This window comes from Triturus cristatus, chromosome 2_1, assembly GCF_964204655.1.
Source record: "Triturus cristatus chromosome 2_1, aTriCri1.1, whole genome shotgun sequence".
NCBI lineage: Eukaryota > Metazoa > Chordata > Amphibia > Caudata > Salamandridae > Triturus > Triturus cristatus.
This window is the reverse complement of record NC_140581.1, coordinates 248,894,994-248,921,442: the sequence shown is the minus strand read 5'-3', so window position 1 is coordinate 248,921,442 and position 26,449 is coordinate 248,894,994. Positions and strand designations below refer to the sequence as shown.

The 26,449-nt window shown below is 44.0% G+C and overlaps 1 protein-coding gene across 1 annotated transcript in view; it reads left to right on the top strand.

Moving 5' to 3' along the window:
• The window catches only part of ADAMTS12 (ADAM metallopeptidase with thrombospondin type 1 motif 12), a 4,274,824-nt gene that overhangs the window by 2,557,593 nt on the left and 1,690,782 nt on the right, over positions 1-26,449 (top strand). The window contains exon 12 of the mRNA XM_085630806.1: positions 18,435-18,604. Coding sequence (XP_085486932.1) covers positions 18,435-18,604 — 170 coding nt within the window. The remainder of the gene's footprint in view (positions 1-18,434; positions 18,605-26,449) is intronic.

Below are 26,449 nucleotides of genomic sequence, written 5' to 3'. Positions count from 1 at the left end.
GCCCTAGAGGCAGTGACGAAAGCTAGTGTGCCAAATTCTAAAGCTTTGCATCCACGTTGGATACAATGGGCCACTTCTTTGACATCTCCGGATGTCACTTACATCTTTGATGCCTCATTGCAGACTCAGGAGTATTTGCAGTATGAATTTGTTCATCCAGCTTCTCATTTATGCTGACGGTTCGGTGCAACCGGTGACGGATTCTAAGCATGCTTATTCGGCGGTAGTGGCTGATACTTTCGTGAATGGTGAATTCAAATCTGATGTCATGCACACGCAGACATTGGGTGATTGTACCATCCAGTTGGCAGAGCTTTGTGCTCTGGTGCTTGCACTGGAGTTTGTCGATCCTCGAGTGACTATGCTCTTATAGTGAGTGACTCTTTTTACTATGTTCAGTCTTACAACGACAATTTATTCTTTTGGTCTCAAAATGAGTATCGTGATTCCAAAGGTAGCACAATCAAGCATAAAATGCTTTGGGTTCGTGTTGCAGAACTTAAACAACGTCTGCCGCTCGTGAATGTGATTCATACTCTTGGGCACCAACGCGTAGGTGTCCACGCTGTTGGCAACAGTTTAGCGGTTGAGGCAGCGAAAACAGCAGTGGCAACATATCTAGTAGCAGCAGTTACAAGATCCAAAAGTAAGATTGATGATGACATCTTGGCAGCAATTGCTGCGACAGAGAAGGGTGATAGTTACCCTCGGGGTTTCCCTTCTAAATACCCTTATTATTTAAGTCATGATAAAGTTCCCTATGTGAGGATTAATGATGCTGGTGACAGATTGATTCCCAACGCGGACTGCAGACTTTCCTTGAAATAACAGCCACTCATGAAGGTATGGCATCTTCCCATGCCGGCGTTTCATCGACTGTTACTATCTTACAACAACGTTACTGGTGGCGCGGATTGTATAAACAAACTCGTGCTTATGTCCTTAATTGTGACATTTGCCAGCAGATTAAACCTTTGACTGCTGCGCGTCTGCCACAAACACAGTTGTACACAGCTAATAAACCACTTGGGTGTGTTTATTTAGATCACTGCCGTCCCGTCAAATTTTCGTCTCCATACCGGCATGAGGGCAATAGTGTTGTGGAGCAAATGAACCGTGACTTAAAGCAACCCCTGACAGCTAGGGTTTTAGTTACTGGCAGGAACTGGCTGGCCCATTTGTATAGCGTTCAACATGCACTTAATAATCTCCCTAGAAGGTCTCTGGGTGGGCGGACCCCATACGAGATGCTCTTTGGCATAAAGATGTTTGTCCCGGACCTTGATGGTCTAGACATGGCGGCGTCGGTCGCACCCTTTGACGTAGATGATCATTCTGCTGTATTACAGAATCTACAAGAGACCAGAGACAGTCTTGCAAAGGAACACTTGCCCTCCACAACTGATGCTGTGCTTCAGATTCCGGTAGTCGGCTGGCTACCTCGAGTTGGTGACCTGGTCCGTGAGAAGGTGGAGAACAAGAAGGAGTTTGGCCCCTCTTATCGTGCACCGGTTCCTGTGCATGGCGTGCAGGGTACAAGACAGTCATTTTACCTCCACTACCTGGTCGCAAGAATAATATATGATGTATTTTTTATTTGGACTAATGACTCTACCCCTTTGCAACTTGGATCAACTTGTGTGATCATAACCTCAAATTTACAGCTCACACAAGTACTACCAATATAGAATTCTTAGACATTCAGATAAAGGAAAATAACCAGACCCTAGAAGTGGATCTATACATCAAACCAACAGCTAGAAATATTCTATTGCACAACAATAGTTTTCATCCAACCAAACAAAAAGTTAGCATTCCGTTTGGACAGTTTCTCCGCCTCCGTAGAAATTGCACAAATATCACAGACTATGATAAAAGAACAGAAAACATGAAAAGCAAATTCCTCACACGTGGTTACCCGAGACGTGTGATTAGAGAAGCATATGAACGAGCCAGATTTTATGATAGAGACCATCTCCTATCCAATTGCACCAAAGAAAGAAAGACACCGCCCTTAGTATTTATCACCAGACACTCTACAGTTAATGAAAAAATTCACCAAATCATATATGCCAACTGGCACATTTTGAATGCTAATCCAGAAGAAACAATGATATTAGAATGCCCTTTGTTTGCGCACAGGCACAACAAAAATCTGAAAGACCACATTGTTCATTCACGCATGAATACCAAGCCCACTTTAATCCAAAAAACCATAGACGGAAGTACCCCAACAGTTGGTAACAACAAGTGCTCTCATTGCAAAGCCTGCAATGGTGCTATTATCACCACTTCATTCGTACACAATGGATTTAACATAGCGTTAAAGTCCCTAACTAACTGTAAAACTAAAAATACTATTAATCTGTTGCTATGTTCCTGCAAACTGGGATATGTCGGGGAAACTTCAAGAACGTTAGCCACCCGTCTCACTGAACATCGTTCAGCGATACGTACATAAAAGATGGCAGCCCCTCTTGTGAAACATTTTAAGGATAAGGAACATAGCCATGAGGATATCCAATGGCTCATTTTAGAAAAAATACATTCCAAAACAGGTACAGATATTGACTTTGAAAAAAGAAAATGTAGAGAGGTTTTCTGGATTTTCTCTCTGGATACTGTTAAAAGGGGATTAAACCTTGAAATTCCTTGGGAACAGGCTATACGACATAACACCTGAGAGTGTAATGTTGCCCCTTCCTTTGTTAGTGGAGCCCCCCACAGATGACACTAGGCGCTGATGTAATTAGGAAGGGCTTTATTCTTCAAATTATCTTTCTCGCAGGAGCGCCGGCACGGAGCTCCGATCCTATTCGAATCGGCGCGCTAATCCCGCATCTACGATGGCCGCCGCCGGAAGTCCGGTGACGTCACGCATAGTGTGCGTTGCGGACTAGACCGCCAACACCACATCTCCCTCCTTTACAACACAAACATAACAGTCTCTCCTTCACACTAGAACAGTCTTACTTGTGGTCCAGGCTGAACTCCTCGAATCTTCGTGGTAGCATTATTCTCCTCCCGCAGCGTGTTCTCCTGCTTCCTGTACCTGCAGTAGGGGTGGTGCCCCCCCCACTCGGGAACGCCGCTCCACTCGCCTCTCGAAGTTCGGGACCGCCCAACTCTGTCTCTCGGTCACTCAATCTTGGAGTCTCGACTCCCCCTCCTCTTGGACTCCTGGTCTCTTGGGTAACACTCCCTGTTTCTCCATCTGGTCTCCTCCTTTCGCCTTTTCCCGTCGGGGTGGACTCGGCTCCTTCCCAGCTGTCCAGTTCCATCCTCTGCTCCGTTTCCTCGGCCCTGGTACATCTTGCCATACGATCTTGGGCCCATATTTTTCCGTCACTCAGTAAGGCTGATGTGGAATAAGGTTCCACCACTTGGAACGGGGGCGTGAACTTACTGTCCCCTTTCCTCCCCGGTGTTGGCAGTTTTACCCTTACCCACTCTCCTTTCTCTAACGCGACTTCCTTGGTGTTATGCCTTGAGTCGTAGTAGTTTGTGTACACGGCTTGCGCCTTCTCCAAGTTCTTGCGCACCACTGCCGACGACCAGTGACTCTGCACTGTGAGCTTCTTCCAGGCCACGTTGTCTCTGGTGAACGGTTCTCTTCCTCTCAGTATGCGGAACGGGCTGTAGCCTGTGGAAGAGGGAGTTATTCGGTAAGCCCATAGCAGACGCTTGAGTTCCTTCTCCCAGCTTGCCCCCTGACCGATGGCCGCTTGCACAGACCCCATTATCACTCTGTTGAATCTCTCTACTGCTCCGTTCCCCGCGGGTTGGTAGACCGGTGTGCGTCTGACGGTTATCCCGTTTCTGTCCATGAAGGCCTCCCATTTGGTCGACGTGAACTGTGGGCCATTGTCGCTGAGGATTCCTTTGGGGATCCCTTCCCTGATGAACACTTCCGTGAGGAACCCCAAGATGGTATCTGTCTCCGCGTTTCCATCCACATGGACTTCTGGCCACTTCGAGTACCTGTCCACGACCACGGTGAGGTACTTCGGGTTACCACTGGCGTCTTGTATGGGGCCTAGGACGTCTATTGAGATTTCTTCCCACAGGTTTTCTGGACAGTCGAAGCGTCCCAACGGTGGTCGCAGTACTCTTTGCGTCTTGTCTGCATTGTTGCACTGCTCACACGTTCTGACATGTCTCTCCACTGCGAGGTCCAACCCTGGCCACCAATAGTCCTCCTTTACTCTTCCCTTCGTTTTCACGATTCCCAAATGCCCTTCATGGGCAATGGCTACTACCCTGGGTCTCAGCGCCATCGGGGGTACTACCTTGTTGCCCCGGAACAGGAAACAGGGGTCGTCCCCCAGCGACAGTTCTTCTCTGACCTCCCAGTACTGCTTGAGTTCTTCTCCTAGTAACCTCTTCTCCGGCCATCCCTGTGTCACGTATGTTCTGACTGCTTTCACCTTCTCGTCTGAACCGTACTCTTCTTCCCATTCCTGCTTGCTGATTGCCTTTTCGTGATCGCCCATGAACGCCACTGCGTACTCTGCCCAAATTTCGGCGTCTTGCGCCTCTGCCGGTTCCTTTGCAGCTGCCCTGCTCAGGTAGTCCGCCACACGGTTCCTGGTGCCTGGGATGTACTCCACGTCGTACACGTAGTCGAGGAGTCTCAGCGTCATCTTGGCGATTCTTGGTGTTGCGTGCTCATGGCCGTTGGACGTGAGGACTTTCACCAGGGGCTTGTGGTCCGTTCGTAAGAGGAACCTTCCTCCCCACAGGAACTGTCGGAACCTCTCCACTGCCCACACGACGGCCAGCATTTCTTTTTCAATCACGCTGAATTTTCGTTCATTGTCAGCCAACGTGCGGGACGCGAAGCTGATTGTGGCTGTCGGTCCTCGTGCAGATCTTTGAGTTAGCACCGCCCCCAGGCCTCGGTCGCTCGCGTCTGTGGTCAGGATCGTGGGAGCCGCTGGGTCAAACCCTTGAATGGGTACAGCTTCGCATATTTCTCTTTTCATCCCCTCGAACTCCAGCTGTTGTTCCTCCTTCCATACAAACGCCGTTTTGTCCTTCAGGATCGACCTCAGGTGGTATGTCTTTGACGCAAAGTGGGATACAAACTTGCTGTAGAATTCAGCCATCCCTAAGAATGTCCGTACCTCCTCCTTGCTTGTGGGCGTGGGTGCATCCCTGATGGCTGCCACGTTGGATGCCTTGGGTTTTATGCCTTCCTGGCTGATTTCATGTCCCAGATATGTGACGTTTTCCAGTCCAAACTTGCACTTATCCCACTGGGCTGTGAGCCCGTTCTGCTCAAGTACTGCCAGGACGTCTGCTAACCTCCGGTCATGCTCTTCCTTGGAGGCGCCCATCACCAAGATGTCGTCCTGGAAGAACTGGATTCCCTCCATCTTGTTGAACAGGCGGTACATCAATTTTTGGAAGACCGCCGCTGCCGAGGCCAGCCCGAACGGCATCCGTAGGAATTTGTAGCACCCGAACGGTGTTATGAATGAGGTGAGATGGTTGCACGATTTGTGGAGTGCGATCTGGTGATACGCAGACGTCAAGTCTACAGTGGAGAACCACCTGGCGCCCTTGGTCTTGGCAAGCATCTCATTGATGCGGGGAAGGGGGAACTTGTCCACCACGATGTTCTTATTGAGTTCCCTGAGGTCCACACACAATCTCACCTTCCCGTTCGGCTTCTGCGCCACGACCAAGGGGGCCAACCATTCCGCATTGTCGATGGCTTCGATGATTCCGTTGTCCTCTAACCTCTGCAGTTCCTCTTGTACTGCCTCCCTGGTGCGGAACGGGATGTTTCGCACTTTGTGGGACACTGGTCGGGCTCCTTCTTTCAGGTTGATTTTGTGCGTGAATTTGGTTAACTTCCCTATGTCGTCTCTGAAGACTTCGGGGAACTCCTCCTTCCACTGCCTTGCTCCCGCCCCGGGGTCCTCTTCCATCATGAGCACTTGTACGCGTCCTCCCGGGTTCAACTTTATTCCCAGCTTTCCTTGATCTCTCCATCCTAACACTGATGGTCCCTTTTCTGCCACATACAATTTCCCGTCGCATGTTCTGCCCTTGAACTCGAATGTTAGGGGGCAATACCCTACCATGGGTATGGGTTCCCCTGTGAACGTCACCGGATGGATGTCCGTGGGACGCAGATGGTGTGTAGTAACCGGTGCGAAGTCCTCCTCCCATATCTTCTTCCTTATGATCGTGTAGGGGGAACCCGAGTCTGCGACCATAGTGACTCCTACTCCCCCGATGGTCATGTCGCACCTGGGTTTCTTGTCAACCGCACCGTCGATCCCTAAAATCTGGTCCTCTATTATCAGGATCTCTTCGTCGTCCTCCTGGCTTTCTTGCTCTTCCTCCTTGCTCGTCTCTTGTGCCACGTACTTTACTTGCTGCCTTGGCGTTTTCCTTCGGCATACTCTTTCATAATGGCCCATCAGACCACAGTACGTGCACTTAGCTCGGAACGCTGGGCACACTTTGTCGTTGGCGGCATGTCTATCACTACCGCATCTGTAACACGTGTTGGTGCTCCCTTGCCCCTGCGCCTGCTGTTTCGCGCTCCGGGTCATGGGCTTCCTGTGCGGCCGCGGGTTGTGCTGTTCTGTCGCTGTCTGTCTCTCGCGGCCCTTCCGATCTTCTATCCTGCACACTGCCTGCTCTGGGAGCCGGTCTTTCTTAGCCGTCTCCGCACATCTCTTGGACATTTCTGCCTTCTTCACCATGGCTACCACTGTCTTAAGGGGTTCGTCTCCGTTCGCCCACAACTTATCCTGGATAGATGCGTTCGCTGCATGCATTACTATTTGATCCCTGATCAATTCTTCCTGGAAGGCTCCAAATTTGCACGTTAGGGCCAGCTTCTGTAGCGCCGCCACGTACTGGTCGATCGTCTCTCCTTTCTGTTGCGCCCTGTGGTAGAAGTTGTACCTGTCGACAGCTACACATACGGTCGGGCGGTAGTGGGCGTCCATATCATCGATCGCGTGCTGAAATACATCATCGTCTGCTGCGGGCCGCACTACCTTCACCAGATCGTCGTATACTCTCTGACCCGCGGGGCCCAAATGGTGTAGGAGTATTCTCTTCCTGCGCTTGCTCGAGAACTCTGCGCCGCCTTCCTCCTCCAGGGCGAACAAATAGTTCAAGAAATACGGCTTCCAGTCTTCCCACGGCATCTCCGGGGTCCCCGCCTTCGTGAGGAAGGGTACCGGGTTCGGCAATCCGGTCGACGTGGCGCTCATCCTGCTCCCCGCCTCCGTTCGCCGCTGTCTTGGGCTCGGACTTCTCGACCTCTTGGTGCTGTCGAGGCTCCCTGCGCCCGGGTCGTCGTCTCGGTCTGATGTTCCGCCACTCGCGTCTCTTCCCGTGACCCCCGCCACGGTGCGTGGAGGTGCGTTGCCACGTGGACTCTCCCTGGCGCCGTTCCTCGCCGCCGTGCTGCTGCCGTCCTGAGCTGGGCTCGGTAGGTGGCTGACTGGCCTGATGCTCGTTCACCGCCGCTCTCCGTGACACTGCCGCGCTCCTGCTGGGTCGGGGTGGTGATCGTGGGTGGAGATGGCCTGCCCACCACGAGGCACTCACCCTGGAGGCAGCGCTGGGCCGCATCCCATCCTCGTCGCCATTGTAATGTTGCCCCTTCCTTTGTTAGTGGAGCCCCCCACAGATGACACTAGGCGCTGATGTAATTAGGAAGGGCTTTATTCTTCAAATTATCTTTCTCGCAGGAGCGCCGGCACGGAGCTCCGATCCTATTCGAATCGGCGCGCTAATCCCGCATCTACGATGGCCGCCGCCGGAAGTCCGGTGACGTCACGCGTAGTGTGCGTTGCGGACTAGACCGCCAACACCACAGAGAGTCCTCTGTACAGTTACACTGATCTCACTGTTCTCTGTTAAGACCTTCCTCTGTCCATTGTTATGAATTTATCACAAAATATCCCTCGCCGCCCCTTGTTAAGACCTCATAAGAACATATCTATCTCAATCTATTTAATAGCCGGCTATCCATTTGCTGGTAGTAAATTTAATTAGAATTCCGAATTAGATATGACTCAGCCTTTATGGAACTTATTTTCCACATTTAAGTTTTTTATATTTTATTCTTTATTTAATTTTAATTCCATTAGCTATTAGTTAGCGAATTAGCCATTATTTAGCTTTTTAATCGTTCGATAAACATATCTGCAATACATCTTTCAGATAGTTTCTTCATGCGTTAAGAGATCCATACATCGACGATATATCTTTTCTTTTTATAAATGCTCTCTTCATATAAACTTTCAACCCTTTTGAAATTTAGCCCTTATAAAGGTTCACTTTATAAATATATACAAAGTACTAACTACATTGAGATCGTACACTATTGGCGCTTTCCGACCATGTGATCAGTCACAGGTTAGTCATATGACCGCCTCTTGCCTTGGCTGTAATTAGCTTCTGGTTTAGATGCGAGGACGCGGAAATCTTTAGCCCCCGAGCTCTCTGGTTATTAGTAAGTATCATGCCACCTTATTTTTCGCTATTCTCTGTGAACTCATAGTTCCCCGCTTAATTTTCTTTTCATTCATGTTCTTCCGGTGTTCTCCACCAGTTAGTAAACTAGCATATTTCGTAACTGCAAAGAGCTATGTGCACACACTTTGATGTTATCGGTAGATAGACCCAGCTGCTTTTCACAATCCTGCAGCGGGATCCTTGAATATTGAGCACAGGTCATAATTTAAAAGTCCTACCCACCCAAACCTAGTATTTTTAAGTCTCGTAATTTTCAACGAAGAGTCTAATTGTTTCCATTTGGTTCTACTTCCTCTCATGCCTTCCTTATCATTTTTTCGATTACCATTTTGATTATTTTTTCGATTATCCAGACATTTTCTTTCATTCCCTCGTTAATTAAACCTCCCCTCCCCTCTATTATATGTGGCTATCCCTGCTGGTCCAGCGTTCACGCCCAGCAATCTTGTCTTGTTTTATCGTCATTTTTATTTAACCATACACAAGTGGCTACTGCCGTCTATTCCGCCCCGTGTTTTTCTACACACCCTTTTTCATCATACAGTCACTTAATTAGGCCTTCTTTTCCATTTTTTCTCATTCACAGTCATCATTAGATATCCCATAAAGAGAGCGTCTCTAAGGCCATGCCTGGATCGTTTTAAATAGAAGCATCAGACTTCAAAATTACAGCATTATTGTGGATTTGGCAAGCTACTATAGCAACATATGAGATGGCCGCCTCTCCATTTTAACTGTTCCCCATCCAAGACATACAGGTACTAATGGTATACTTGGTTTGCATTAAGTTTACACTTGACGCTTGCTTTCTTCATTTAACTGTTAGTATTTTATTTTTAATTTTCAGTATTATATTTTTACTATTTGTGGAGAAAGCAACTAATTCCCTTGAAGTTATTACCAGCTCATAACTCTCCTAAAAATTCAGGTACTTTATAATTAAAGCAAATAATGTAATTATAAATTCATTTATATGACATTTACACTTATAAACCTATGTATCATCTTGTCACAGCATAGACTGGTTTTCCAACTTGAATAAACTTTGGACACCAGTTACCCAATTTAGGACTACCAAACATTTAGGTAATTATTTACCTCTTCACTGCTAGTCCTAATTTGTCTTCTCATCTTTACATCTATCTTGGTAATAATAGCTACTTTCACAAGGGTGATATCATGATACATACTAAAACCTATTGGTGTTTTCATTACTCTTTCTCTTTACTATTTTCTGAAACTATAATACACCATCCTTTTGAGCACCCATTTCTATATCACTAGTAAATAATAACCCACACTTGTCCATATCCAGGGTGGTCTCTCTTACTTATGTTCAATGCACGCAATGTAATTATCAATGCTGCCAAATATGAACCACAGATTTTTCTCACATGACAACTATTTCCTTTTTCTAGATTATTTCCCGTGGCTTTGTGTTTTTTTTCCTGACGAAGGCACCTTGCTGTGCCGAAACGTGCGTAGAACCATCTTGTCAACCCAATTGTGCCACTGTGATTGTTTCTCCCATTTTTAAACCTCTTGTGACATTTTAATTAAATTGTTGATATTAATCTTGTTATGTCTTTTATTGATGTCAGTATGTTTGGCAGTGCACATGATGGATATGCAAGATGATGAATGCATGTCTTCATTTTGATTTGTTTTGTTTAAATTCAATAAACAGCTCATTTTTGTATTTTTATAAATTCCTTGGTTGTCTTTTGGTTCATTTTGAAAGCCCTTTAATCACTTTATTGTATTGTTTACAATTACACTGGTTGCCTTGTACAATATTCGCAAGGATAACCGGTACATCTCCATTGACAATGTCAAACTACAACGAGTGGCCGATTCTTCTTAGTATGTCTCCAGCGGTCTCTTGTCCAGCAATGCTAAGAAATTCTGTTTTGGCTCCGGCAAATACCAACCGGCCTGACGTTGCCATCGAGATGCATATGGTTACTAATCCTTTATTGACTCCACTGGCTGGTGGTCCAGTTGAAGACACTGAGTGTACTTATCCCAAAGATGTGTTGTTGCCTGGTTTACAATGAAGTGCAGTTGACCAGTCACGTTTTTCATTTGACACTAACTCTATAACTTCGAAAGCCCCATCGAAAATTTCTATTTTTGCCGTTTGGTTTAAGAGACATTTTTAGGTCTCGCCTAGCGGTGCAGCGCATGCGCTGCTCGCTTTGCGAGGCATGCAGTATACACTATAGGTGAGGGAAGCCCCGCCCCCTCCTCTGCCCACTTTTTCATTGGCTTGTGGCTTTGTTGTTTCTAAATGCTCCCTGCTGATTGGTTTAAAGGCTGCTAGTCCCGCCTTATGACGGCCATGTCTCCTTCCACGGCTATTGGCCCCTTTACTGCATATTTCCTGAGTACTACTTTGTGTCCTGCCACCCCTCCCGCTGTCCGTGCCTTCTCTCCTGCCCCCTCCAACTTCCGTTGTTCGTCCCTTAATCATGCCCGCCCACTCGCACTCCCGTTTGTAATTCAAGAGGTCTCGTGTAAATGCGAGTACTCTTGCATTGCAAATGCTTGTTTAATTTCAGTTCTCGCCCTTGGGGACTTAACTTCCATATTGTCGCCACTCCAACTGGTTGTTTATGGGATCGTTGTGTAGTTCGCTCCGTTCCGTTCATAGTACATTTATTCGAATTAAATTACTGTCCTGCTACACCCTAATAATATATGTGCGGCTGCAGTTCAGAGCACAAGGCTAAATCAGAGCTGATTGAACAGTTAAGTAGACGTCCAAAGGGTACAATAACTAGTACGTTCTAGAAGCATATTGTATATTTTGTAATTGGCATTTCAGAAGAGAATAGTAATTTTAAAATATGCTACGCATTGAAAGATTATCGCTTTCTTTGTGCTGGGAAAATTACTGAAATTGAGAATTGTTTTCAAAGTGAGTGCAGACAATGAGGGGGGCCTCACTTTGACAGCGCAAATTCTCTTTCCCTTACATACGGTTAGACATTGTCTTAACCTCTGCAGTTCTCAAAGATGGCCACGTTATATACACACAGCTGAGAGCGACGTTCCTTGAGGGCCTTCTTCTGTTTCAATGTTGCTCTGTACGTTTAGGAATCGTCACTTCGTCCTCTTCTTATTTGCGTCACTTTCCTGTGCTCCTCCTACTTCCTATTATCTTCCAAAGAGTGCAGCTGCCTAGTGCTCGTTTCCCCGGTTTCTAGGAGCTGCTGTCCGCTCCGGCAGTGGAGCTGCCAGCATGGTGAGTGCGCTTGTTGGTATTCTAAAGAATATTGGTGTTGCCTTGATATGTGTTAGGTCTGCTGGGACATCCCCGTGCTGAAGTAAGATTTATTTAGATTCACAAGCTTCTGCCAGGTTTTTCAGAAGGGCCGGAAGTGTAGTATTCTTGGGGGCAGCACTGTCTCTCCTGTTCTTCATTAACTCAATCATTTGGACTAGTGAGAAGAAAGAAATTAACAGAATGAAAGTAGACCACACATGCTTTGCCCACGCACCTACCCCCAGCCTATCGTACCTGTGCATGCAAACCTGCAACACTGGGCCAAGAGAACACATACAGCTTGTGCGTGGCAGTCCCCAGTGTTTGCCCTGACACGCATTTAAAAAAGAAAAAACCTATATTCCCATCATGCTCTGGGAGTTTAATATCATAATGTGGCGTTTCCTTGAGCATTTGACTGTATTCGCTGGTTTAAAGGTAGCGGACGCTTATTGTCTTGAAACATAATTATTGCATTTTCACTATTATCAGAAATGTGCATCTACAAATGTGTGCAACCTATAAGCAGTGCTTTAAATGGGCCGGTACTGAGTACCGACATATATTTTTATTTTGAGAAGGAGAGCACCGGCATTTATCAAGAAAAACGTACTACTTTTAATTGGAGAGTACCTGCACTTCTTAGAAACAAGCAGGCACTCTGGTACAGCGTACCTGCACTTCTATTTCTCCGTTAAGGGTTTTCACACATAATATGATACCGTGAGGGAATCCAATATGTTTAGTGTGTTCCGCCGGTTTGTTTTTGTTTTGCACTTCGTCCTTTGCTATGGCTGCAGCCTGGCTGTTATGTGATTAGGCACTTGTGTTCTATACAAAAGATAAGTGTTCATATATGCTAAATTATCGTATTTGTCCTTCCCATAAGACCGCTGTATGTGTGCAGATGTCTTGAAGCTCTGGAACTAGTACAGATATGGGAAACAGAAGCAGAAGATTAATTTGTCCCACTTGTCCCATCCTGTATGCTTATAATAGTTATGAGTTATGAGGTATTATGCCTACAGTCACGTTAAGTGTATTTCAATAATATGTAATTCACACTTCGTAATTTCTCAGCTTTCCAGTAGCCCTTTTAAATGGACTCTTAGCACAGGTCCAATAGTGGTTAGCTTTGGCATAGTGTTTCAGGGGCATCCTAAGGATGTTGAGGGCCCTGTTCAGAACAGCTTTGAATGTATAATCAAATTGTAGGCCTTTTATGCCCTTGTGGCAGGGTCAGTGACAGGGCAGAGCCACAGTCTAAGTGTGTTTACATCTAATACTCGGTGATAGTGACGTGGTTTCAAAATCGTAATAAAGCAGCACCTCATGAATATTATTGCAAATAATCTTTGTGATGCCCCCTCTTTCCTCAAATGCAAGGTCCTGTTCCGACCTAAAATAAACTTATATTTATGGATGTTGCATGGTGTTGAAAAACAAGCATTACATTTCTCGGCAAAATTTCTGTTACAGAGTCCTACAGATCATCCACATTAAAAATAAACGAAGGGAAAACAGATTTTTAAACAAACTGTTTAAGAATCATTCATGGTCATCAGGGTAGGCCTGTCTGCAGAACCGAGCAGGCTCTATCAGTGGCCCCCTGGAGCACTGCATCCCTGGGCCAGTGCCCACTTTGCCAATGCCTTTAAACATCTCTATATTGTTGTCACATTTGTTGCTGAACTGAATCTTTAACACGCTTTTCCTTTAAGAGTGGGGTATCTATTATACAGATTTTTTTTTTTTATTTAACATTTAATCAACAGATATAAGCATAGAACAGGGATATGGTGTACTTTATAGATACAAACTGGCAGTTTGAAAAGGAAAGAAACAAGCATTGGTAATGCCAATCGGTCCCGCTATTAGGATGTTATATATATTTAGCTATGCTAGCATTAGCGGAGGGGGAGCACGACACGCTGCATTTTACCTGACGTGTGCGGAGGGCTTCTGCTGCCTCAAAAAGCGCCTTCCTTATTGATACGCACTTACCCTGACTTCTAGAGCGAAAGTGATTCAGCACCCACGCTAATGTGCTGCATAGCTAAATACATATGATATCCTAATGGCGAGACCGATTGGCATTGCCAATGCTTGTTTAATTCCCCCTTGGACTTACATTAGGCTGGTGCTCATAACTATTTTTTTGTTTATGCCAATTGGATTTGTGGTTGTATTTTTTCATCTAGTAAATGGACACTATCTCACCGAAAGATCTACAATTAGATTAATTGATGGAACTTTGGCACCCCACTCCTCATCACACATCATGAAGAGGGACCAGACTTTTGTGAATATTACTACCTGGCCTGTGTTGGATAGGATTGTAAAGGATGCTGTCAAATTTCAAATTCATGGTCCCACAGAGGTGATAAATGTCCCCAATGTACTTCGTGTTTCTATGGGGGATGTTGTGAAGCAAAACATATGCTCTGATGATTGGGATGTCCAAGCCGTAGAGGCTCTTTTTTCTGATTTGAAATATTATGCTGCTTTCGATGCTGAAGATTTGTATTTAGACACAGCAAATTATGGAGAGTTGTTTTGCTACCAACACTATGGCAATCATTTCCTGCATGCATGAAGCAAATACATTTAGAAATTTCGTCAATTATACACAATGGGAACATTGTCCAGCACCAATGGAAGGCAGCTCCAAAACTCTATTGAAAAAATTTACATATTTTACTGATTTCAGTGTAACTTAACCTGAAACCTGTTTTATTTTAAATTGGCTGCTGAGTCAGCTTCCAAAGTTAGACTTACCCACACTAAATTATTGTATTCTAAGTCCTTTATGGATGAATTGGCTATAGGGGGCTATCAGCTGTGATATTAAATCTGTTTGGGGTTCTAAAGCATGGCAGGTACAAGGTACAGAAGCTCTGCATAGTGCTTGCCTTATCCCAAACCACATGTTGTTTTTGAATTCTACTGTTTTTCAAACCACCTGCTTTGGATTGGCTACTTCTAAAAAGATGAATTCCCCTACTGTTCCTGATCTGGGCGCTTATCCAAGATGGGATAATCACACAGAATTGTCCCTTGACGATTTACAGTCATTCATTACTAATACACAGTCATTCATTACTAATACATCCTTCAACATTTCCAACTTAGATCCTGAAGGATGGTTAATATAGCAGAAAAGTTCGGATTCCTGTCAACATCGTTTTCTGGGTCTGTACCCCGGCTATACACAGGTTAGGGTGGACCCTCGATTTGAATCATCACATTCTGTTACTAGCTATTCTGTAGGAAAGTTATGTCAAACATGGCTGCAACATTCCACGTTGGCATCTGTTAAACTTCATTTATCCAAATTGAATGACAAGGTAGATTTGAATGATTTTGTTAAATGCCCTGTGGGTGGTAGGTCCAAAAGATGGGTGTATGCTGTTTACAATGAAGTTTGGAAATTATATCAGATTGAGGCTGCTTCTAGATTGAGAGGTATAGATCAAGCAAATTTGGAAAAAAGTGCTTGCTGTCATTGATAATAGCATTAACACCCTTTCTTCCAGAATTTACATGTTAGATAATATTCTTTCATCTGTTGTGGATATTGTACAGGATGATATGTCAGTTTTATACCATGGTCAAAATCAATCGTATGCTATACTGCAGTTTGCATGGACTTTACAAACATTGAAGTCTGGGAAAGTTCCCTGGGACTACATGAACACTTCATCCTTATTCCTGCCGTTTAATTTGACTACTAGACAACAGTTCATGTCCATGAAGGATGCAACATACTCATTGTTGCATATTGAAAAGTTGGAACCTTTACCTTTCTCGGTGGCCGAATCAAACTCGACTGTGTGGCTTATCCATGGATTGATCACTTTACCATTTCCATTGTTTAAGTTCAGTTCATGTATGAAACACTATGCCTTAGGCAGGTACAAACCATTGGGTACCGCTTTCCTGCATGAAGTTCGGTCACTCCTATTTACATACAGGTGCCTGAGAGAGGGTAAAGAGGTTTACTTAAAAGGAGAGGATTGTACATCCACGCCTGATCACTCAGTAGTCTGTAGAAACATCCAATTGCATGGAGCTTGCAACGTTCACGCACCGAATTTAGCTTGCATTCTGAAGGGAAATCCAGTGCCAGCGTTTACACCCACTTTCACGTTATTAGCTAACGGTAGTTATTTGCTTTTAAATAATGAACCATGCTGCGGGATGCTAGTGGGGATTCCGTACATTGTAACTTTCTCACAACGGGTAGTCTGTTGTAAGAATGTCCTTTTCCCACCCCGCATGGGAGACTGGATATATTCATCTGGCCTTTCATACCAACCCTGAAAGCAGAGTTCAACAAGATGAGCAGAATAAGGGCTCTATTGTCTCAAAAAGAAGTCGCCCTGACTTCCCCCGTGAAACATTTGTCCTTCACGTAGCAAACACCCGCACCGAGGTGCATGCCCTTTTAAATACTGATCTCCCCCTTCATTTCGGTGCTCTGATTCATACTATATTCAATGCCTCGTCAACAACTGGCTTGGTGCATCTTTTCAAAGCTGTAGGCTCCGGCCTCGTGACCTCCTTCCAAACAATATTTGGTGTGATACCTGCATTTTTTCTTTCTATTTTCTCCAGTGTCTTCGGTGGGCTTCCGTTGATTCTCGCCCTGACTGCTGGTGTGCTCCTGTTGGTTTGCTTGCTCCGCAATGGCTGCATGATCTGTATCACACGACATCCTGCCCCGGCTGCTTCAACTGCGCAACCGAATGCTTGATTACTATAGAACATTACCACTGGCCTCTTTGAGCATAGCCTATGGATTATCCCTCCAGTTCTCATAGTTTACTTTCATGCAACCTGTTTTCCATTGCCTAGATTGTCCATTCGAATGGGCTCTGGATTTGTGCCTGTCGAACACGGTTTCTCCTGCCCAGGATTATGATCGACTAATGAGTCCCTTAGTGGCTCATGAGTCGGACTGTTCTGGTATCGGGATAATGGCCTGTGGAGCGGCGCACGGAGTCCTAGGGAATTGGGATATATATGACTTCTTGGCGAGAAGCTATCTTGAAGGACACGCAAGTTGTCCTCTGATTGTGCTAGAGGCACCGGTTGTCGAATATTATGTATGTTTGTTTACTTTACTTGACTGGATGGCTGACTCTTTTACTGAACATTATAATGACTTCCTCTAGGAGGCAGTTGCAACTTATTGTGCCTACACGTTGATGGATTCAATTGGCGGTTGTCCATCTTCCGAACGTCCTAATCCAGATAATTTAAATTTTCTTTATGTTACTTCACATTGGGCTGTATACCGCCCCTGAGAGATGATTTAAATAGTTTTACCTTTTCCCAACAAATTTTTCGAACTTTCACTGCCAATTATATGGCTCAGCAATACATGTACTTGGTTCTGTTTCGTTCAAACTTGAACTCTGCGTTCCTACATTGCTTACCTATTTTGTTCGTGGTTCGATCAAGGGAGGGTGTAGTGGAGATGGGGTTTTATGTGCACACATTGCTATGTTAGCATAAGTGCTTTAGAAGTAAAACGCCATCTTGCCACTTTGCTGCTTTTTGCACACGATACTACAGGTAGCTGTTATTACAAGTAAAACTGCTTGCTTACTTTTTCTTCGCATGAGAGCAGTCTGTTGTTCACATCCCTAGACGTGCCCCGCAACCTTAGTCTGAACACTATGTGCAGAAGCCGTCATGGTCAAATAACAATGTATGCTGTTGAATTCAGGTTGATCGGCCCACGCTCTAGACACAACACACACACAGCTGCAAATATCTGAAACTCGGGTGCCTTTAATATTGCATTTGCATGCATGATTCAGACATTTCGAGAAAACTTTTCCAGACACAGAGAGCAGAGCTGATCCTGTGATGTGATTCACCTAAGCTGATCTTTGAGGTATGGGGTTCCCTATTCAAACCTAGAGACCTTCTATTAGGTTATAAAACTAGTTTACTAGCCAAGGGAGGGTGGTTCACAAAGTATTATAGGACTTGTTTTCCACTATCATTTTTAATATGATTTCTCCCTTCATTTTCTATGGTATTGTAACAATGCTGATGGTTTTTATTTTTAATCATTTGCCTGCTTGTATTAGCCAAAGTACTGCACCTTAGAGCACGTAGTTAAAAATAAACATTTTAAACTTTTCCGTGTCTCTGATTACTCTTGTTGTGGACTGATATGAGAATAATAACGAAAAGGTGTTTCTGATTCCCACCATTCCTGAGAGTACTCTAAGTCACTTGTTCTGGGTTGTCTAATCATCAGTAGCTTCGAGATGATACGGAGAACGAATGAGACACTGATGCTGGTCGGATAGGGGTTCTGGGTACTGAGGTGAGTTTTTGGTACACCACAATTCACTGAGGTCCTGGTTTCCTGTGCATAGTTCTGCGCATGAGCAGAATCCCCGCAACAATATCTAATATTTAAGCTATATTTTAGCTATAATTATTTTATACATTTTTTGGCTAATGTTCTCACAGCTTCCTGTAGGTAGGTAAGTGGAATGGAAGACAAATGCAGGTTAGCCCATCGGGATTTTGTATTCTTTGGGCTTCCTTCGTTTAATATTTAGCAGTGCTCAAATTAAGTTCTTAATAATTTAAATGAAACTTAAAGATTTTGATGCTTTCTTCACAGACCAAAGTTTGGAGGCAAGTACTGTACTGGGGAAAGAAAACGCTATCGTATGTGTAAAGTTCTCCCATGTCCCAAGGACACGCCAACGTTTCGTCACATGCAATGCAGCGAATTCGACACTGTACCTTACAAGAATGGGCTGCACCAGTGGGCCCCAATTTACAGTAAAGGTAATATCTGGCGATATTTGGAATATATGAACAGTGGCATAGCATGGGGGTGCCACAGGGCAGTTGCCCCATGGGCAAACTTCATAGGGGATGCAAAATTTGAAAAGAAAAAAATGTGAACTACTAATTCTTCTAGATTTTGCACCAGCAGTGCTAATGGTCCACAGGTTAGGAGGCGCAATACTTGCCTTGCCACAAGTGCTGGCAACCCTCGCTATGCCGCTGTATAATCTGACTTTCAAAGAACTCAGAAGTACATTGGCCAATGGTTGTATTTTCAATAGATTGGAAGCTGGGAGTGCATTCTTTTGCAAACCTCGTCACCTTGTGCTCTACCACCCAGCTCCTCTTCTTGCCACGAAAGTGAGCAGTTGTGCCTCTGTCCTCTACTGATGCGAACATATGTTGTTGCTGTGTTTCCAGGATGGTCTCCTGCTTCTGTTGCTCACACCTGAAACCGCTCTTTCTTTGGACTTGGACCAAGAGGGTGTTTAATGGAGTTGCCACCTGTGTCACGGCTTTTGTGTAATAATGCATGCTGTATGCAATACACGCTTAATTGTATATAAACTAGAAATGCATTTTATCTTACAGAATGTGTATAATAGGCATAGTACCTGGAAAAGTGGACTGTTTGACTGGTAATGCCAACAAATGTGTGCTCAAAGACCACGAGTTTGTTTGACATAATCTAGGCTCAGTAGATTATATTGATTACTAACAATATATAGCAACTGGGAGCTGGGAGCCCAAAGTAGCCCTGGTAATTTTTTTCAGACCGACCCCCTCTGGGAACCGGTGTCAGCTTGAAACACTACTGCTAAACAAACCCCCCCGCCCCCCCCCCCCCCAGCAGTGCTGCTTTTGTTTCTGGGGACCCATAATGCAGCATCACTGCAAAAGCAGCCCCCAGTAACAAAACCAGCCCTACCACTCAAAACCGGCCCCCACCTATCCAGCCTCTCAGGCAAATGTCCAATGCCCACTACGGCCAGTCCAGCCCTGATATCGAGACAATTTAGGGACAGAAAAGACCATCATGTTAGCCATGAGTGGTGATGATATGATTGGGGCCTACATAACATTTGTGCTGATGTACATATTATCCATTGGTTAATTTGTAAAAGAATAAGTGACAAGGTCCAAAGTTTTCCTCAAAAGCCATTGGCCGGTGCTATGAATTACCGAATTCAAAGGCTGTTTTGATGGACCTCATGCCTCTTTAATCCACCACTAGACTCTGTCTCTGTCTCTTTATCTTACTCTTGCAGGTTCATTTTCCTCTCTGCTTTTTCCCTTGCCACATTTTTTCCATTTTTCCCTTCTTGCCCTCGGGCATTTTGTTCTCTCTTACTCTTAGTCAAAGTCTGATGAGGAAAAATAAGTGCCGGTCCTCAAAAAAAAAAGTGCTGATATCCCCCACCTTCAACCATCACCTCAAATTAAACACTGGTTTTATCTTATGAGTTTATAATAATTGAATTAATCAAAGATACGTAGAAAATCTCCTCTGGGACAATAAACCAGCAAGGATAGCCATGTGCAAATTGGTCAGGAGCTGGTACGATGGAGGCATTGCCTTGCCCGATATCCAGGCATATTACTGGGCCTCGCAACTGATGACAGTCAATCAATGGCTCCATGTGCCTGATACTGATCCGGCATATCGCTTAGATAAGGTGGCCCAGGTAATTGGAGGAATGAATAGAGCACTATAACACAAGAGGACAAAGACAGAGCTCATGGGACCAACAGCACATACAATCCACGTCTAGCACACAGCGACGTGACACCTTGGATGGGCCGACACCCTGTAGTGGGACACTGACAGACTGGGTACCCTGGAAAAGAGTAAAGGGTTTCAGAAGTGGGACTTGATAGGAATCTCCCGGATAGGGGACCTATGGAAGGAGGGCAAAGTGGTCACTTTTGTCTACCTACAGGAACACTACGAGATGGCTGCTGGTGAACTGTTTCGATACATGCAGGTTAAACTTGCAGTAGAAACTGCACTGCCAGCGGCTGACGTACTCCCGGAATCGTCCCCTTTAGAAGACTGACTACTGACTGAGTATTTACATAAAAAGGCAATCTCTCTTACATACCGGAAGATTATTAATAATCAGGCAGACCCCCTGACACGACTCCGGGAGACCTGGCAGGCGGAGGTTGGGGACATGGATGACTCGGACTGGCAGGACGCGATAGCATCACCGAGGGAGGTAGCGGTCTACTCCAGAATGTGCCTCATCCAACTAAAGATAATACATAGGACCTACTTCACAAGAGTGACACTGCACAAGATGGGTAGAGCCTCAGACCCGTACTGTTTGCGCAACTGTGAGGGGATGGGCACATTCTATCATACTTTATGGGAGTGTCCAGGGATTGCGTCGTACTGGACAGCGGTGATAGATATCATCACGGAAGTTAGCGGGAACATAGTTCCACTCTCTCCCAAATGCTGCCTATTAAACATATGGGAACCAACAGACCTCAACCATGCAGAAAGACAGTGGCCAACAACAGGGATGATGGTAGTGAAGTGAAACATTGCTCTGAAATGGGGTGCAGCACCAAACCCAACAGTGACAGAATGGTATAGAGACATGGATATGATCATGGTGGCTGAAAAAGCGACATATGTTCACAGAGGGTGCCCCAGGAAAAGGGGGAAGGTGTGGGGCAAATGGAATGAATACAGAGGTCATATAGGTGCCCCTCCTGTTGTGGACCACGGCTCAGACGATGAGATGTCCTAGGAGTAACTGTATATTCTGTCCATCATTGTGTATGTGATTGATTGACGAGTTGTTATTCAAGTATCCTTGTCTGTATGAGAAATGTATTGCAGATCCCAAACTAAATAAAATGTAAAAAAAAAAAAAAGATACGTAGAAAAATACTTCAAAACAAATATTCATATGATAGTAAAATACCAACGATAGTGTGTGTACTGTTTTGCGGTTACAAGTGTAGGGCTCCATATATCATTACCTGCAGATAATAGATTCTCTCACTGTTTAACTATTAACATTCCCTTCTAACTGTACAGAGAGGGAGTGAGAGACACCTCTTAGTACTCCTTTTCTCCTAAAAGCGTACATTCACTTGCAAGGCTAATGTGATCTATCGGATATGACCCCAATGATCTGCCCGGATGGTGAACAGAGTAGTAGGTGTTTTCTCGAAGCCTACCGGTGTGGCATAGTACAAAAGGTGATGTCAGCTGCATATGGCAGCCCACTTGTTGTAACAAACCACAAGGAATGAGCGAGGCAGGTAAACTATGTTACTATTACTGAGTCATATTGAAACAAATTGGGAGAATTTAGCTCTACTGCTGTCCACAGACTTTCACATTTGAAATAAACTGAACTGTATTAATGTTGGTGATTGGTCATAGTTAAGTGCATACATTCTTTTTTTTGTGTTGTAATTGTTTATTAGCATTTACTAATAAGTGCATATATTTTGCTGGATCATGCCCTGTGTGGGGTTATATAGGCACATGAATATTCCCAGTGCCAGGAGAAATTAATTGGTGCAGCCATCATTGTTGAATCTAGGGCCTAAATAAGTGCATGTGTGGAGTAAAAAAAAAAGAAACAATGATGTGATGGTATAGAATATAGCAGGGGATTAGCAGGCATTGGAAGGGACTGGAGCAAACATTAGGCAATAGTAATCTGGAGGAAAGTTGGAAAACAAGTGATCCAGCGTAAGACTGGGAGGAAATGGGGAATCACCTTTACCGATACCCTCCCTGCGTCACACTAGCTCATTCACACACGCAGTCATTGGTGGGGCCCATAACACCAACACTCACACGTCTCTTTCACGAGTCTGCACACACAGGAGGGATGAGTAATTCAAGAGCTGGACATGTGAGGGCAATACCTTAAAAACCTATAGGGAAAGAAAAGTTATTTTACAAATCATACATTGACATCTATTGCCTACAGATCCCTAATCTCAAAACATCAAGGCACTCCTCCCACTTGGTCGAATGGACCAATTTAGTTGGATTGGTTGATGGTGATTTAGAACCAGCTAAAACACATTTTAAGATTCAGAATCCTTATCTTTCTTAATGAAAAACCACAAACTCATTAATTCTCGTTAACAATAATGGTTTATCTAAATTTTCATAATGATTATTATTTGCATTTTTCTCGTCAAAGTTTAGAGATTAGATCAATCCAAATAAAATCGCAGAACATCATATTTACCTAATCTGGCTATTTGAAGTCCTCTAATTCATCGGCTCTGCATAACCAAATTTTGTTGTAAATTGTCCGAAAAGCAGGCCAAAGCTCAAAGTCCTCTGCTCAGAACGCTACAATCCCAATTTATAAAAGGACAAGAAGCTGTGCAAGCATCTATCATAGCCCGTAGATTTTGGAAAAGTTTGCAGTCATCAAAACAATCGGGCAGCATCTGGATCATCAGAAAAAGCGTCACAACGAACGTGGCATCCGCTGTTGTTGCTGTAGGTTGGGGTAGGCAGATATCTCCCTCCCTATTCTACTAGCCTTTTTATAATAAAACAAATCATAGAAGATACAAATTTAAACTTTAGAGCGGTCGTGATTGGCTGGTTGAGATCGTACGACCACTGTCCCAAGATTTTCAGTACAGTTCGAGGGGTGAGGTCATTGGTTAATGAAGTATCGGCTTGTTCCGGTTTACTGTAAAGATGATTGTTCCCCTTTCGTGGCGAAAATCCCATTTGCCATCCTTTACCAGGGACAGTCTGTGCAGAGGTCGCTGCGAGGTTTAGGAGATTTATTGCACATGCACAGCTCACTCCGCGCCTTATGAGACAATGGCCACTTCGTCGTGTGGTGACAACGGCCATCTTTGATTTGGGCCCAAACGCCAACTTAAGCGAAACAAACACAAAAGAATAATTAATTCATGGAATTGGTGATCCTAATGTTAACCCCTTGCTTATCCCTCTATGTGCTTGTATTTATCTAGCATATAGCGACTTTTAAAGCCATTATATTCACCTTTTTCGATCCAATCAGGAATGCAAACATCACAAAAGCAACATATAACATGCAGTATTCTATTACCACATATACTATTGTTAGTATGCGTACAGATTTAAGTTATAAGAGTTATTTAGCCATGCAAAATGCAAATCCCATATGTAATTCGAGTTTTAATAAAGTTGATTAGTACACATGCAATACTCGTCAAATAATACTACTTCTTCAAATTCTCTTTCTCGTCTTTTATTCTCTCTCTTTTTCAAAGTTTCTCTTTTTAAAATTTTCTGTATTTTCTTTCTTTTGCAACATAAGCATCCTAATCTTAAAACTAATACTAGAAAAATTACACAGGTTAATGGAAATAAGATTTTACCTATAAATGTACTACCTAACTTTAATAGAAAATCTTTAATATAAGATAATTTCTTTCCAATCTTTTCCCAAACACCTTCAACCTCCAGTGGTGCAATTTCCTCATGCAAATCAGTTATATTTTTAATGTATGACTTTAGATCTTAACTTTCGTCTGGAATGTAAGTACAACAATGTTTCCACAGACTCCACCCTCTTTTGCCAAAATTATATCAAGGGCAAGTCGATTTTGCATTACCATGGCACGCATGGCAACCATTTCTGTATTTACCAATAAAAATCCTCCAGCGGTGCTTGTTGACAAGCGATCCACTACTGTTGATAATTTTCTAATTTTATGTGCGTTCAGAGATATTCCCACTGCTGGTATCAATGCTCCAAAAATGTCTCCCACAATTTCTGTCCAAGATTCTCTCTTTCTACGTGTTAGTTGTCTACCTAGCTCATGTACACCATCTCTTCCTCTTCCCACATGGAATATCTTTGGGAAAACCAGGCCTACATATCATGTGCCAAACCAATGATCTGGTAATCGATAATATGCTTCGTTCCCGCAGATTAAATATAATCCAGGAAAAACTGGATAATTTCCTCCTTTAAATCCCAATCCACCCATGATTCGATATGTATCATGGCAATCACTGTTACCTACAAAATAATTATCATATGCAGTTTGATTCCTTATACACATCTTTCCTTTCTGAGGCCAAACTAAAGCCATTGTTGGACTAATTTCTCCTTTCAAATGTTTTTCCTTTTCAACATCCCAGACTGTCTTTTCCTCTCTTCCCTCAGATACTTTCTTTTGCATTTTTAATCTCCTTTCTTCAACCATATCCAAGAACTAACCCTGGGCGTAGTGGGCGTAGTGGGGCTATGTGGAGCAGCGTGTGGTGTGGCAAAATCTACGCACACTTGCGCGCTCCGCGTAGCCCCACTACGCGCCACCCGCCGCCCACACGCGCTCATTTAAAAATGCTTACAGGAACATAAAAAGTACATTAAAGGACCTTACCCGAAGTAAGGCGTCCCGGGGCTCCGTCTTCTTGCTTGCCGGCAACTTCTTCATAGAAATGCGCATGCGCGGACGCCCGCGCATGCGCATTTCTCACGAGAAATGCGCATGCACGGGTGTCCGCGCATGCGCATTTCTATGAAGAAGTTACTGGCAATCAAGAAGAGGGAGCCCCGGGACGCCGTACTTCAGGTAAGGTCCTTTAATGTACTTTTTATATTCTTTTAAGTTTTTAAATGAGGGCAGGCGGGCGTCGGGTGGTGGGCAGCTTCACTTCGCAGCGGCGTGGGCGTAGTGCTGCCTGCTACGCCTACTTCGTAAATGGCAAAGCAGGCAGCGCTACGTGCACTCCGTGGGCGAAGCGGAGCATGCCGCCCACCCTTACCAAGAACACTTTCTCCTCCTTTTTTAAACTACAAGTTAGATTATTTCTAAATATAGACTCTAATGTTAATTCTTTCGTTTTCAAGAAAAATTCACCTAATACCTTTGCAGGTTTTACTTTATTCAATTTGTTAATTACAGGTACTTGTGAAAATATGTTATCTACATCTGAAAAGTAATATTCTAATTTCCCTATTTTGTAAAACAAACTTGCTATTATACTACATGTTATTCCATATGTTACTGGGAGGTGATGATAGGTCACTCCCTCAGATACAGATGAAGGTAACTGCATGCAGACGTAGCAGTCCCTCACGTCCATTGTCTTTACATATTCATATAGTAATTTTCAAAATACATTGTTAGAAAAATCATTTATATACCTATCTTTATGTAAATAATTTCTATCTATTTTAGTCGGATATACTTTCTGAAACTTTTCTACATTAGTTTTATTCTCACTATGTCCTTCTATTGTATCTAGTGAACCTTAAATGAGATCATCAAAGCTAAAGCACTCCATAGAAGCATTAGTAATCCTGTACAACAACAACACATTTTTAACCACCTTCTAAGAAATATACATTTAGTTTTTCTATTCTCTGTGTTTGCCATTACGAAAAATGAACAGTGTCTTTTGACTTAGCCTCTTCTACTTCACAACTAGTTTTGTCTAACCCAAGGCTCTAAGCACCTACTTGGTTCTATCAGTTATGTCTCTTCCAGTAATTTTATTGTCTTTCCATTGGTATCGCTTTTGGTCTTTTCAGTTTGGCATTTGATCGTCTTTCACTTTTCTTTCACAATCTTGATACAGAACTTCCTGAACATCCGTTTCTTCTCCAATGTCGGACTTGATAACTCTCAGGATTTCTGATTCTTCATCTTCCTCAACCACTTCTGGTACAGTCACCTCTGGATTTTCTTGGCTATCCGCCTCTTTTTTTTATTTCAGGCAGCCCCACATATGACCATTCCGGCGACTTATACTTCTGGTTAGGTTTTCTTGATCTCTTATTTTCTTCTGTTGTTGTTTTTTCCTCGTCTTTCAACTTTTCTTGACTAGATACTTCA